Below are 14910 nucleotides of genomic sequence, written 5' to 3'. Positions count from 1 at the left end.
CCATAGATTGGTCAACATACAATAGATTTATAACCTTAGATAGGTCATCATACAATAGATTTATAACCTCAGATGGGTCATCATACAATAGATTTATAACCTTCGATGGGTCATCATACAATTGATTTATAACCTTAGATGGGTCATCATACACTAATAATTTGAATCTATAATTATTGTAAATTATTGGGTGAATAGTTTGAACACTACTAGTTTTAACCAACTAATTATCAAGAAATAAAGATACCAAAAGTTTTGAAGCCTACGAATTAGAGAACAAGGATTGAAAACTTGGGTACCAGCATAATTTACAGTCCAATAATCCCTCCCTCCCTGAAAAAAATACAAATGTTGTCTTTTAAAAGTTGCAAATCAAGTATTTTAAACATTGTAACTCTGTTTCTGTGTTGTCCTTTAAAGTATATGTTGAACAATGACCCCCCCCCCCCCCCCAACCATGTAAAAAATAGGTGGGAGAGGGGTTGGTTTATTTATCTATGCCTAATCCCTGCGGGGGTCTATACCTGCTGCGCTGTCCTTACACTGCGGGGCTACCCAGTACCCAATATACCTTAACCTTACCTGACCTAAAGTTATAAACAAACAAACGCAAACCAACCTCCACCCACACTTTTTAAAATAATGTGGAGGGGGGTTCGTGCTTAACAAGGCAACTTTTAGGGAAGAAGGTAATGTTTCAATAAAAGATGAAAGAATAAATAAAATAAGTTTTTTTTGTAATAAAACAAGGATGTACAGAAAAGTTGATGTTCAGAAGTCATTTAAATAGATCATATCGTTATAATATAGTCATGTTATAATTGTCCTATCGATTTCAAACTTTGCAGGGTAATTTCTGTAGTAGTTAGGTACCATTTAGAAAGCGTAGCAATATATTGGTTTTTAAAATTTCAAACAACAATTTTTATGTGATAAAATTATTCTATTCAACTGATTTTTGGAATTCTAATATACATATAATACTACAAGGTTCACTGTTAAAAGCGAAGAATCTCTATAATCAAGTCCTAAAAATGTAAGTATGTCTCTAATCATGGTCCTGTATTGAAGCAGTTTTTCAACAAATTTTGTTTCGACTTTCATACATTTATATTCTGATTTTTCAGTTTTTACACTCTACAGGTGTTAATGGTCGTTTGTCCTACTGTTTTAAAGCTTCGCTTTTATGGATGTTGTTATCCTTGTCATCCTTGTCAACCAAATTTGATGTAATCAAGTGCTATAGACCCTCGGACTGAATGATCAAATAGACAAACAGACAGTAGAAAATTAAAATTATAGAGAAGCTTCGCTGCTTAAATCTCTGATTCAACCAGGGATAAAGGATAAGACAATGGACGATATATTGATGTACATACTCGATGATGATAGACAAAATAACAAATTTATTGAAATGTTTGGGTTCTACTAGTGTTGACCCAAACATATAAATTTCGATAAAAGTACCCAAAGTTTTTAAGCCAACCACTTAGATACATAACTTTGGGTACTAGTGTAATTTACATTCCAATGTCCCCTTCCTCCTTGTGATTAACCCAAGGTTCACTGTAAACGTTTATTTTGACATCTTTTAAATTCAAGTTTTTTCGTAGCACAGCTAATACACAATTTCTTGTATTTTTGTCTTCAATTTGATGTTTCTGTAAATGATTCATGATATAAAATTAACAGGATGAATGTGTGTGTCTGTCTTTAGCTTAGGATCTCTTTAACCGCTCGACCGTTATGGCTCTCATTTTTAAAGAAGCTTCTTATAGGCTTTGGAAAGTTTTTAATTTTTTTGGGGGGATGGGAGGATAGGGGAAGGACCCAACCCTCCCAAGAGAATTCGCCTCTGTAAAAAATCCTCACTCATTAATTTTTAAAGTCTTTTTCGTTTAAAACAAAAATAAAAGTGGCTGATCGATTTACTTCCTTCCCTTTCCTCAATTGCCCCTAGAGGCCTCTGGGAGCGTAACTGCTAGCTAGTTTAAGATATAGAGACAGGGTCCCAGAAGAAACGCAGGAGTGACAAACGTCGGAGTAGACAAAGGTAGGATGAACTAACGTCGGAGTGGACTAACATAGGAGGAGACAAACGTCAAAAAAATAAATAAAAATGTAAATTAAATCAAAACTTCTTTATGCTGTTTATGTATTTTATCATTCTTGTTTACTCCATATGTCATTTAGATATATCATTTTTTAGTATTTATAGTTTTTGATAAATTTACATCAGTTTCTTAATCATAGCTATATAAATAAGATATTGTTTAAATATTGTACTACATTTGTTAGACAGTCATTAGGAGGGAGGGAGGGAACATGGGAATGTAAGTTATACTGGTTTCCAAAATATTTTAACACAATAACGCTTTAATTGGCTTAAAACTTTGGAGACTTTTTTTTATAAATATTGATTGGTTTGCACAAGCTAACAGTGTCAAAACTTTTACTCTCATTCTTGTATCTACATACAGGGTTATTATGTTTATCTTAGAGTGTTCTTAGATTCATGGCATACAATCAAACAATTCTTTTGTGCTTAAAAACTCAAAATAGTGAAATTTGAGTATCTCTAACAATAAATGATTTGATTTTGAAAATATTAAAAATAAATTTTCCTTTACCCCCCTACAATTGTACACACAACTATTATTTTCAGAAAAATGAGAAAAAAAGAAGAATTTCTTTTGGTGGTCACCCTTTTTCTTCTGTGTTGGCCAAACCAAACATTCCAGGTGATTATTTGACATATTTATGGTCACCCTGTTGCTTCTGTGTTGGCCAAACCAAACCTTCCAGATTATCATTTAATATATTTCTGGTCACCCTGTTGCTTCTGTGTTGGCCAAACCAATCCGTCCAGGTAATTATTTAACGTATTTCTGGCCACCCTGATGCTTCTGTGTTGGCCAAACCAAACCTCCCAGATTATTACTTAACATATTTCCTGTCACCCTGTTTCTGCTGTGTTGGCCAAACAAAAAAATCCAGGTTATTATATAATATATTTATGGTCACCCTGTAAGGTTGTTCTCTCAGTTTTTTTTAATTAATAATGATCACCCTGTTTCTTTTGTATTGGCAAAATTCAAACTCACCAGGTTATAATTTAACATACTTATGATCACCCTGTTTCTTTTGTGTTTGCAAAACCAAACCTTCCAGGCTATTAATTAACATATTTATAGTCACTCTGTTTCTTCTGTGTTGGCCAACCAAACCTTTCAGGTTATTATTATTTAACATATCTATGGTCACTCTGTTTCTTCTGTGTTAGCCAACCAAATCACCCAAAAAATATTTTTTCGTAGGGGGGCAGTTTTGGCGTTAGAGGGGGATTAATGCCTAAAATGCATACAAAGGTTTGTATCCCCATGTTTATTAGATTTGGCCGCAACTAGACATGTCCAGGAAGGGGGGGTGGGGGGTCAACCCTCCAATATTTATGAACAACTCACCCCCCCCCCCCTCTTCAATAAAACAAATAAAAGCTCGGATGTCTTTGGCCACATCCATATGTGATTGGCTATAACTCTTTCCAAAACAATTACAGAACATTTCTTATTCTGCAAAAGATATTTACATTATTACAAGCACATAAAAATGAATTTAAATATCTCTTGTGCAAACACTAAACATAGCTCATGCATATTGTTAAAAAAATGTTCTTTGTTTTAGGCCAGAAAGCTGACAGCTGGGACAGTAGTGACTGCAATAGTTGAATCTGGAATTACTCTTAGAAAAGCTGTCAATAATTTTACAAATACTGAAGTTACACCAAAAATCAATGATCTTAATCAGAGGTACTTTAATCTTAACATGGTAATTGGTGAAAATAGCCCAGCTACTGTATAACTCCAAATCATTGTTTGTTTATGATTTAAAAAAGGTATGTAAACATGGTTCTATCTTATACTGTCTTCTAATATAAATAAATGCCCAAGTTTCTTTCTATAACTCACTTAGTCTGCCTATTTGAATGCTTTTTGTAAATTTCAACAAAATTATTTTATTATTAAAAAACAGAAAGAAAGATTGATATAGGTTAAGGTAGAGAATAATTCATCTAATCAACTCTTCCATCTCCTCCCCTCAAAAAAGGAATGATTGAAATATAATCAAATCCCTAATATTAACACTTAGATTGATATCCTACCAATCTTGTTATACATAGTTACTTGCAAGCAATATCTGCAAACCAGCCATTTTCATTTTGTTTTAGGATAAGAGCGCTTAATCTAGAAGCAGCTGGCATACCCCAGGAAAAAATACCAGAATACAAAAAAAGCTTGGAAGATTTTTCAAACATAAGAAAAGAATTAACCAACATAAGGATTGTCTTGATCAATTTAGCGAGGGAAACCATCAGACGCGGGGATAGACTTCTTCGTCTAATGGATTTAGCTGAAGAGAAACCTGCCAAAGCCAAGAAGGGACTCAAAATAGCAGCTAAACAAATGATGGATCTTGTGACTAGAAGTGATAAGTTTCTTGAGGAAGCTGAGGAGTATCTGAAGGATGTTAATAAGAAACTGAGTAAAATTGATGCAAATCTGCTGACACTAAAGCATAAGCTGGAAAAGAATTCTTCAGATGTTGTGTCTAAGATTAATATTGCTAGCAAGCATAGGTTAGTTAGATACTTCAATGGATATAAAAGAAACATTACAGTGTGTACATGATTTTGGCTAAGGAAAAAGGGAATTAAATTTGGCTTTTAAAGATATTAAAATATTTAAAACAAATATACCTAATATAACATCTTGCCTAATACACAAATCCATAAATGTATCCAACTGAAGGAGAAAGAGGTTTGTCATTATAACAGGTGCCATGATAGCTGCTGCTGTTGCAAAAGCACTTGTTCCTGCTGTTGCTGCTGTTGCAGGAACAAGTGCTGCTATTGGAGTTGGCATATCACTTGCTGTTGCTAACAAGAAAAAGGAAAATTGTTATCATAATCTAATTTTACACTGCATTGCCCATAGAAGGGAGTTTAAGGGGGTGTTAAGTCAACTTCCCTTGACAAGTTTTTACATTCTCCTTTACATTTAGGTGTTCACATGAGTTTGGCTGATTGAATGGAAATTAAATTTGGATTTTTAATGGCAAATTATACTAATTTAAAATTATTTTAACCAAGATATCTAATATGTCATCTTTCCTTATACACAAATCCATAAATGTATCTAACTATAGGAGGAAGAGGTTTGCCTTCATAACAGCTGCCTTGATAGCTACAGCTGTTGCAGGAGGTGCTGCTGCTGCAGGAGTTGGCATATCACTTGCTGTTGCTAACAAGAAAAAGGAAAATTATTATCATTATCTAATTTAACACGCGGCATTGCACATAGAAGGGGGTTTAAGAGGTGTTAACCCCCTATGACAAGTTTTTACATTCTCCTTATACATCCCCTTAAAACATCCAAAGGGGTCTAAAGTGTCTCAAAAATCAGCCATGGGACCTCATAAATTAATGAGTCATAAATGAGGAATTATCCAACCCTTTTTTTAGAGGTTTTCTTTCCCACTTCTCCTCTCATCTCCCTCATTTGTATAACGTCACATGGCTGATTTTTTAGACACTTTGTCCAGTTACATTGAATGGTTATGTGTTTGCTGAATATAAACATGTCATTGTAAAAGTTGATAATGACAACAATGACATGGAAATTCAGGCAGAGTTAGAAAAAATGATCACCGAACAACAGGAACAACTGAAGAAGTTGAGTGACCAGCATGCTGAGTAAGAATATTCAATCCTTATAATAAAATAACAGGGTGTCTGTTTGTCTGTCTTGCTAACCTCTGAACCAATCTGGTTCTCCTTTACAGGGTAGCTTCTCATAGTTTCTGGTAAGGTTTATAACTATTTTGGGTATGGTACCAAAACCCTCCCAATAAAAATGGCCCATAGAAAAAAATTCCCCAAAAAATAAATTTAAATATTTTTTTTATTAAGGACCTCCAAAACAGTGATCTCCAAAAAGTTTAACCTTATCTCTTTAAATCTGAAATTAGCATATCTAGTTGTTAATTTTTTACGTTTAAAGAAAAATTTGCCAAATACAAGAAGTCTTTTATTGTTTAAAAGATATCAAGCGATTTTAATAGATCCATAATTAACAAAATTACCAATTCTTTAGATATATCAAAATCAAATTTTAACATTTCAGGAAATCGTTAGTTTTAACCAAGTAACTGGACTAAGTGTCACAAAAATTAGCCATGTGATGTCATAAAAATGAAGGATTTTCCATCTCTCAGCCATGCGACGATTTTTTCATCTCTTTTTTAGAGGTTTTCTTTCCCACTTCTCCTCCCATCTCCCTCATTTTTATGACGTCACATGGCTGATTTTTGAAACACTTTGTCCAGTTACTTTAACCAACCAATAAAGATATAATAAAGAAAACAAAGTTTAGAGCCGGAAAATGTGAATGTATTTATAAAAATTTGGTATCATAATAATTTACTGTATCATGTCATTAATACTGATTACTTCTACCAGGTTCCTGAGAAATTCGCAGAAAAGACACGCGGATATGATGCGACAGCTGCAAGAAACACAGGAAAATAAATATAAAATATCTAGATAAATAATATCTAGATCTATATCTGAAGGATCTCCCTAACCGCTGAGCCTTTACATAGGTCTTAGGAAGGTTTATAACTATTTTTGGGGAAGGATACAACCACCCTCCCAAGAGAAATCTTCCCGACCCCCCCCCCATTTTTTTAAATTTGAGGTTTTTTAACTAAATTCAAAATTTTAGGAGGGGGGGGGGGCATCCTCCACTACACCCGACCCCCCCCCCCTCTCCCCCCCCCCAAAAAAAAAAAAAAATCTCCCCCCTTTACTTTTTGTTATTCTAAAATAAGAAATTGGGTAATCCATTTCAACTCTCCCCTTCTCGAGTGCCCCAGGATCCCTTTTTTAAGTTTGACGGAGTTTTGTGCCATATTGACCATCTAGATCTTTTTTATCAATATATAGGAACGAGAACAGAAAATGCTGCAACAGCGCAAAGAGTTGGAGTTGGCTACGCTAAAAGCTCAAAAGGCAAAGGAGCTTTAGACACAGAGGGGACAATGATCTGTTTATTACACTAGTCCCCATACTTTTATTTTCTTATCAACTTTGGGGACCTAATAAATTTTAATTGGAAGGTAAATAAAATTGAGTGTCCAAACGTTTCAGTCACTTATTTTTTAACTACAGAAGGAGTAGTTTTGTGTATAATCATTAGGGATGTACATTATTGTATTGTCCATTGTCTATCCCTTAAAATCCCTGAAGGTCTGTAAAGCTACTATATATGCCACTGCAGGTGGTGATAACAACTGCTGTGGATTCTGTCAACTTTTTCCTATCCAGTCTCAAGGAATGGATTTATTATTACTTGGATGTTACACTAGATTTTCATGTTCTCTAATAAAGTGTTACTCGCAGCGGGCTAAAATAACGACCCCCCCCCCCATATACCTCCTCTCCTACTGGACGAACGAACTGACCAACCTAAAAGATAGTCTAAAATAGGTTAGGTTAAGTGTCCACTCCTGCGTTTTTTCGTAGGACCCTATTATAAAGTGAAATTGCAGAGTTTTACCACCTTTGCCCCATCCGCTACCCTCCTAATGGATGAACAAATTGACTAATAAAGGATGACCATGTTAGCAACCTAAACTGAGGACAATCTCCCCCTCTTCCATATTATACTAGCGGCTTCGCCCCTAGCCTCTAGGGGCTTAGCCCCAAGAGGTTTGATCAAACCAATTTTTCGTATTTTAGATTTTAAAGAAATTTTTTTTTTAAATTTTCTTTGGGGGAGGGTATTTTTTTTGAGGGGGTTGGGGATGTCCCACCCCCCAATAAAATAGTTATAAACCTTCCCAGAACCTATGAGAAGCTACCCTGTAAAGGAGAACCCGATCGGTTCAGCGGTTAGCGAGATCCTTCGCTACAAACAAACAGACAGACAAACAAACAGACAGACAGATAGACAGACAGACATTGTTCTAATTTGTATTATAGATATCCATTAATGAAGGAGTCTGAGGGCCACATAACCAGCGAGCAGATCCTAATCGGAAACTGGCGGTCACACCTCTCAGAACTAGTCAGGCAAAGAAATAATTTGGCAGCTAGATATTTTAAAATCCATAAAATTACCTCCCCCTTGTTTGCTTTTTATTAATATCACAATTTTATAAACTAATTCAACTTAATTCAGGAATTCTAAGCAATCATTATAATAAAGTAACAGGATGTCTATGTGTGTTTGTGTGTTTGTACCGAAGGATCTCGCTTACCGCTGAACCGATCGGGTTCTCCTTAACAGGGTAGCTTCTCATAAGTCCCGGGAAGGTTTATAACTATTTTGGGGGAGGGTACCACCACCCTATTAGGAGAAATCGCCCCTAGAAAAAAATTACCTCTCCCGAAAAAGAGACTCCAACGAAACATAAACCAATTATTTCTGTAATTAGATATTTTAAATAAAAAAACATTCAAAGTGCCACTAGAGGCCTCTAGGGGCGTAGCCGCTAGTATATGTAAAAAGTAGTGAGGTTTTATGTCTGTAACTTAAGATTTTGATTACTACTGAACTTGATTGAGTTCTCCATTTTATGGAAGCTTCTTATAGGTATCTAGATTGTTTTAGGCTATTTAATTCTTATATCTAAGTTTGGTTTTTAGCTATTGCCCTACTTTCCTTACTCCTTCGAATACATAGCTCCTAGATGCTAGGGACGCAGCTGCTAGTACCAATATAAGCGGGTAATTTGGGCATGTACTTAAGGGATAAGAGTAGGGTAATGGATAATGATATCTACACTAATTATAGTAAATAAAATTACGCCATAGTAGTTTATAACTTTGGGGACCAGTATAACTTACAGTCCCATCCCTCCTTGAGTTTTATGAGGCATACATATTTCACGGCTACCAAACTGGGTAGGGAGGGTACATTACACTAGTCCCCAAAGTTTTATAATAAATTTTCCTTATTCTTTGGCTCAACAACTTCGGGGACTTTTATTAAAGTTCAATAGGTTGGTTCATTACGCTAGTCCCCAAAGTTTTATAATAATATTTCCTCATTTGTTGGATTAACAACTTTGAGGACTTCTATTAAATTTTGGATTTTTAAGTTTTGTGTTCAAACGTTACAACCACTAATTGTAATCTACAGAAAGGATACTTTTGTGTATTATTATTGGGGATAAACATTAATTTATCAGCCATTGTCTTATCCCTTTAGATCCCTGGTTGCCAAATTAAATATTTGGATTTTTAAGTTTAGTGTTCAAACGTTTAAACCACTAATTGTAATTTTCGGAAGGTGTAATTTTGTGTATTATCATTGGGGATAAACATCAATTTATCGGCCATTGTCTTATCCCTTTAGATCCCTGGTTGCCAAATTAACTATTTGATCTATTAGTATGATGGATACGGATGAGTCTATGCTGGACATGATCGACTTCATGCCTGACGAGGTGCGCAGAATGGTGAAGAACCTTCAGGGCTCCTGCCAGAACTATATTGATAAAAGGATCCCTAAGGATTACAATGATATTGTAGAAAGTCCTTAAATATTCAATAAAATGTTTGGGTATAGTCCCTTTCGTGGCAACGCTCCTTAAGGGGCGATTCTTCGTTTTTTCACAGTAGCTTTTCTCCTATTTCTAGCCTCTGCGGAGGGCTATAACCCTGCGGAGCCAATTGCCTAACCCTGTTGGGCAATCACCTAACCAAATATAACCTAACCTAAAATAACCTATCAAAAGCCATTTTAAAAATACGACGAATTGCCCTTTAAGGAGCGTTGCCACAAATATTTAAATAAAATTAAAATCATAATAAAATATGAAAGTCCGTGTTAATCTTTTTTATTAATTTATTGTATTGTAAGCATTTGTGCAACGTTGAACTGACTGACGGACAAGCAAAGTGAATAACAGAGTAGCTACGCTACTTAAAACTCTGTGTTAGTTCCTATATGATAGAAAAGGAAGCAAACTTCCGATGCATGAAAATTATAATCTTATTCCTTATTACACAAAGTAGTATTTTTAAAAGCGAAACTTTTCTATAATTAGGGTCGTTCCGTTCGTCCTTCCGTCTAAGACAGATAGCTTTTTTTTGTTAATTTAGGCATGTTAGAATTGTCCTATCGATTTCAAACTTTACATGGTGATTCCTGTAGTAATTAGGTACGATTTAGAAAGCTTAGCAACTCTATGATAATTACCAGAATGTCCGTACGTCCATTTTAAACATGTTGATTTTTTACTTTTTTAACAACAAATTTTTATGTGATCTAATTATACGATTGTTCTGATTTTTGGTTTACTGATTCCTGGGACAACAAAGTACAATATGTATTATAAGCAAAGCAACTCTATAATCAAGTCCTAAAATGTAAGTATGTCCATAGATTTCTCCATTTTAGGAAAGCCTATATATAGGTCCTAAGATGGTTTTAGGTCCATTTTTAAAAATCTAAGTCTTGTGATGGTTTCAGGCAATTTTTACCGCACTACCTCCCCTAAATACTAGGAGACTACTTCTATTATATAAATTATTAGGATTTTTTGTCTGAAGCTAAAGATCTCGAAAATTAATGGTCCGAGTGCGTTGTACTTTTCATGAAAGCTTTCTAATTGTAATGAGGTGGTTTTATGCTATTTTCCTAATTTTTTTTTCAAATCTGGAATCATAGTTCTCACATGTAAATTCAATGTTTTATTTTGTATTATTGTATCTTTCTATCTATACGCAAAATGTTATTACTATTATGAAGCTATGTCTAATTCAAATAACAATGTTCTAATAATGAATGATATTTAACAACTGTCTCATGGTAATACTCAAAATTTTTAGAGCAAAGAGATTTAGTTACCTAATTATACAGTTTAATAGGGCAGGTTTTAGACTATATTTATGTACCCAATAACATTTACCCTGAATTATCAAATCACTTAAACTTTCTAATATTCCTTTTAAACACTAAATGTTTAAAAGTAACATGATGTCTGTATGGACCATATGATTTCGCCTCTTATTTATAAACTCCCCCTTCCTCACATGAAGTGCCCGGCCCTAGAGTCCCTTAGGGGGCGTAGCGGCTAGAACAAAAAAATTTAAAACAAAGCATTATACAAAAAAAATCAACAAATAAAACAATGAAACTAAGCACTATAGAACACATTTTGTATTGAAATAAAGTTTTAACGACACAAATATCACTTTTTCAGATCAAATACAATTGTATTTTTGTTTATAAAACTTTATTCTCATCATCTACTCTGCAATTGAGCTTAGTAACATAATATTTAGTCAAATTTGTATGATTCTAGCCAGGAAAGGAGGAGACATTGGACTGTTTATTGTTTAATTACACTAGTACTCAAAAATTCATAGTAACATTTTCTTTTTTGTTAACAAAATTTTTTAATTTAGTTGTTGGTTCATTATTTTGAGTATCCAAACGTTTCAACCACCAATCTATAGAAGGGGTAATTTTGTGTATCATCATTGGGGATGTACATGAATTAATCGACCAGTGTCCTATCACTATAGATTTCTGCAACTTTGCTAGTTAAAGGTGATTTTTATTTCTTTTCTCTTAAACGATATGATTTTTTAATATGGCTCAGAAGTTAGAACCAGTTCTAATCCAGGCGAAATGAACAGAATTTGGATCCATACTGGAATAGTTATGTATTGTACTTATTAGGACATCTTTGCGCGAATATAAAAAAAGGCTACACTACTAAAAAAAATGTACAAAAAATGACATAAGCTTTTTACTTGATTTGATTAGCTAATATTGATTTACAAGGTTAGAATATAGTAAGAAAATAACAAGGATGACAACATCCACAAGAACCTAAGAACAAAAAAATGACAGATGGACAAACGGACATGTTGAGTTATACAGCAGATATTCAGTGGTCAAATAAAAAGAGGGAAAGGAAATGAAAGAGCAATAGCAAATTAGACGAAGTCCAATCTGTACCACTTTTGATTTCTGTGACGTCATAAAAATTAGGGAGATGAGAGGAGAAGTGGGAAAGAAAACCCCTAAAAAAGAGATGTAGATTCCCTCATTTTTATGACGTTACAGGATTCAAAAGTGGTACAGATTGGGCTTCGTCGAAAATGACGAAACCTTTATTACATAACAAAATCTAAATGTTTTGTGGTAATACCGACAGACTGACATTTGTATAAACGCATTCTCTTATTTGTTAGCTTACAAACGTAAGATAATTTTATTAAATCTTGATTGAATTGTTCAAACTAGAAGTGTTTCAACAAATAATTTTAATTTATAGGAGTGATCACTTTGTTTTTAATAATTTAGATTGTTAATTTTTACTAGCGGATACGCCCCTAGAGGCCTCACAAAAGTGGGGGAAATCGATAACACACTTTAAATTGTAGTTTTTGGCACCCTTGTACGAAAGGAAGTCCAGTAAGTCATACAGTGGCGCCGCCTTGCAGCACTTAAAAATACTTTTTGGTATTTCTTTTCTTCGGAGAGTGGTGGTACCAATAAATGTATAAGTTTCACTTATTTTTTTCTAGCAGTTAGCGAGATCCTTTGGTACAAGCAAACAGAGATCCTGTTACTTTCAAATAAGGATTTAAATTAGACTTGTCCATTAAAAGCTCTAAAGTAAAGGTATTTTATGTTTATCACAAGGTATAAAGAAGATTTGCTACAAACGAAGTAATGAAATTATTTTAATTATAAAAAGTCTGGACCGAATATTATATAAGTTACAAAAAAATCCAGAATGACTTCCAAACCGAATAATATTCGCTAGATTAGAACCGGTTCTCAGCCACACTGAAAAATCATGTATAGCATCATATTACAGAAAATTTTACGAATATTAAAATAAATATCTTACATTTTTTACCAGTTTTTGTAGCTTGGGCCTTAGGCCTCCGGGCAAACAAAACTGTTTTTTTTTACATCTTAGCCTTACATAGATAATGCTTATATTAAAGTGACAGGAGGATCTGTGTGTGTGTGTCTGTCTGTACCGAAGGATCTCGATAACCACTGAATCGATATGATTCTCCTTTACAATGTTGCTTGTCATAGGTCCTAGGAAGGTTTATAACTATTATGGTGGAGGGTACCACCACCTTCCCAGGTGAAATCACCTATAGAAAAGAAAAACCAAAATAAAATTCGAGGATATTTAAATGAAAAACCAGTTTTGTTAGCCCGGGGCCTTCGAATTGTATGATATTGTGTCATCAATCACCATATTGTTAAAATGAAACCAATTTTTAAATCAATTACTTTTCGCTATATCCTTTTTTCACCAAAACTTTTTGATTATTGTATTTTTTGTTCTCTGACTGTCTATCTATATAGAAAACAAGGATGACAACATCCATAAGTAGGAAAGCTCAAAAATTATAAAGGGATATCGGAAAAAAATTAATATAGAGCAGTGTTCTACAATAAACATTAAACTTTATAAAATAGAGAAATCACGAAACCTTTAAAATCACGCAACCTTTAAAATCATAAAATCTTAAAAATTTTGGAATCGATCTACCACCGCAATTAATAGACAAATCTTAATAAAAATTGATGGAACAAGGATGACAACATCCAAAAAAACGAAGCACTGAAACGGTAGGACAAACGGACATTAACACTTGTACAGTTTGTCAGAACTGAATAATCAGAATATAAATGTATACGATTTGAAGCAGAATTGTAAGTAAATTTGTTGAAAAACTGCTTGATACAGGATAATGTTTATGGACATACTTACATTTTTAGGACTTGATTATAGAGTTGCTTCGCTTATATTAGTATACTTTGTTTTCCCAGGAGTCAATATACCAAAAATCAGATCAATCGTTTAATTATAATTGCTACGCTTTCTAAATCATACTTAACTATTAAAGGAATCACCATGCAAAGTTTGAAATCGATAGGACAATTCTAACATGTCTAATTAACGAAAAAGGCTATCCGTTACGGACGGACGGACCGACCCTAATTATTGAAAAGCTTCGCTTTTAACAATGTAGAATTTGAGCATATTCAATACCTGATAATTTCAGCTGTCAATCCTGAATAGGAATAGAGAAAATCACGAAAACCTAAAAATCTAGGAATCGATCTAGCACCTCAATTTATGGACAAATCTTAATAAATCTTGGTGAAAATATGTAGAATGTAAAATTGATTAATCCCTGAAAATTTCAGTCCTCTATCTTGAAAATGAGTCGAGAAAAACACGAATACGTAAAATAACCCCAAATAACAGACAAAACAATGTATACGTTGTTGACTGACTGACTGACGGGCAGACATAGTGATTTATAGAGTAGCTTCGCTACTAAAAAGTTTACTAAAAAAAAATAAAAATACAATTTAGGGAGGGGAAAGGCCATTGGACTGTAAATTATACTAATACCCAACTTTTATAAAAAAAATGTTCTCTCGTGTGTTGGCTTAAATAAATGAATTGAATCAACTTTTCTACTAATACTTTAAATCACAGAAAGGGGAAATTTTGTTTATTATACTTGAGGATGTACATAAATTTATCGTCCATTGTCTTATCACTACCGATCTCTGAGTACAATTTCATAAACTGCAAATTTAATTTCATAAAAGAGCAAAAGTTTTTTTACCACTTTCAAATGGCCTTTTAAATTTGTTCCAAAATATGTACACCCTCTAACCAATAATGTGGCCAGCTTGTTCCTGGACTTAATATTTTTATTATCCATCGATGGAATAATTATTAATGATTACAGAGAGAGAAGGGACATTGGGCTGCCTATCACACTAGTCCCCAAAGTCTTATAATAACGTTTTTGTATGTCTTAACAACCTTGGGGACATTTAT

At 33.8% G+C, this 14910-nt stretch overlaps 1 protein-coding gene across 3 annotated transcripts in view; it reads left to right on the top strand.

The window, feature by feature from the left end:
• The window catches only part of LOC145315643 (uncharacterized), a 78368-nt gene extending 68479 nt beyond the window's left edge, over nucleotides 1-9889 (top strand). For 2 of the 3 annotated variants that reach the window (XM_080155635.1, XM_080155634.1), the window contains exons 2-11: nucleotides 2666-2741; nucleotides 3685-3809; nucleotides 4229-4636; nucleotides 4809-4951; nucleotides 5686-5752; nucleotides 6518-6581; nucleotides 7007-7069; nucleotides 7338-7393; nucleotides 8060-8131; nucleotides 9456-9889. In XM_080155635.1, the coding sequence (XP_080011761.1) occupies nucleotides 2670-2741; nucleotides 3685-3809; nucleotides 4229-4636; nucleotides 4809-4951; nucleotides 5686-5752; nucleotides 6518-6581; nucleotides 7007-7069; nucleotides 7338-7393; nucleotides 8060-8131; nucleotides 9456-9606 (1221 nt within the window). In that variant the 5' untranslated portion in view covers nucleotides 2666-2669 and the 3' untranslated portion in view covers nucleotides 9607-9889. Of the gene's footprint in view, nucleotides 1-2665; nucleotides 2742-3684; nucleotides 3810-4228; nucleotides 4637-4808; nucleotides 4952-5205; nucleotides 5316-5685; nucleotides 5753-6517; nucleotides 6582-7006; nucleotides 7070-7337; nucleotides 7394-8059; nucleotides 8132-9455 lie in introns of all 3 variants that reach the window. The other variant, XM_080155636.1, reaches the window with a different exon arrangement.
• The last annotated feature ends 5021 nt before the right edge of the window (nucleotides 9890-14910 follow it).

This window comes from Acartia tonsa, chromosome 4, assembly GCF_053477335.1.
Source record: "Acartia tonsa isolate MP-2025a chromosome 4, ASM5347733v1, whole genome shotgun sequence".
Taxonomy (NCBI): domain Eukaryota; kingdom Metazoa; phylum Arthropoda; class Copepoda; order Calanoida; family Acartiidae; genus Acartia; species Acartia tonsa.
The sequence above is the reverse complement of the archived record's forward strand: the minus strand, read 5'-3'. Positions and strand labels throughout refer to the sequence as shown.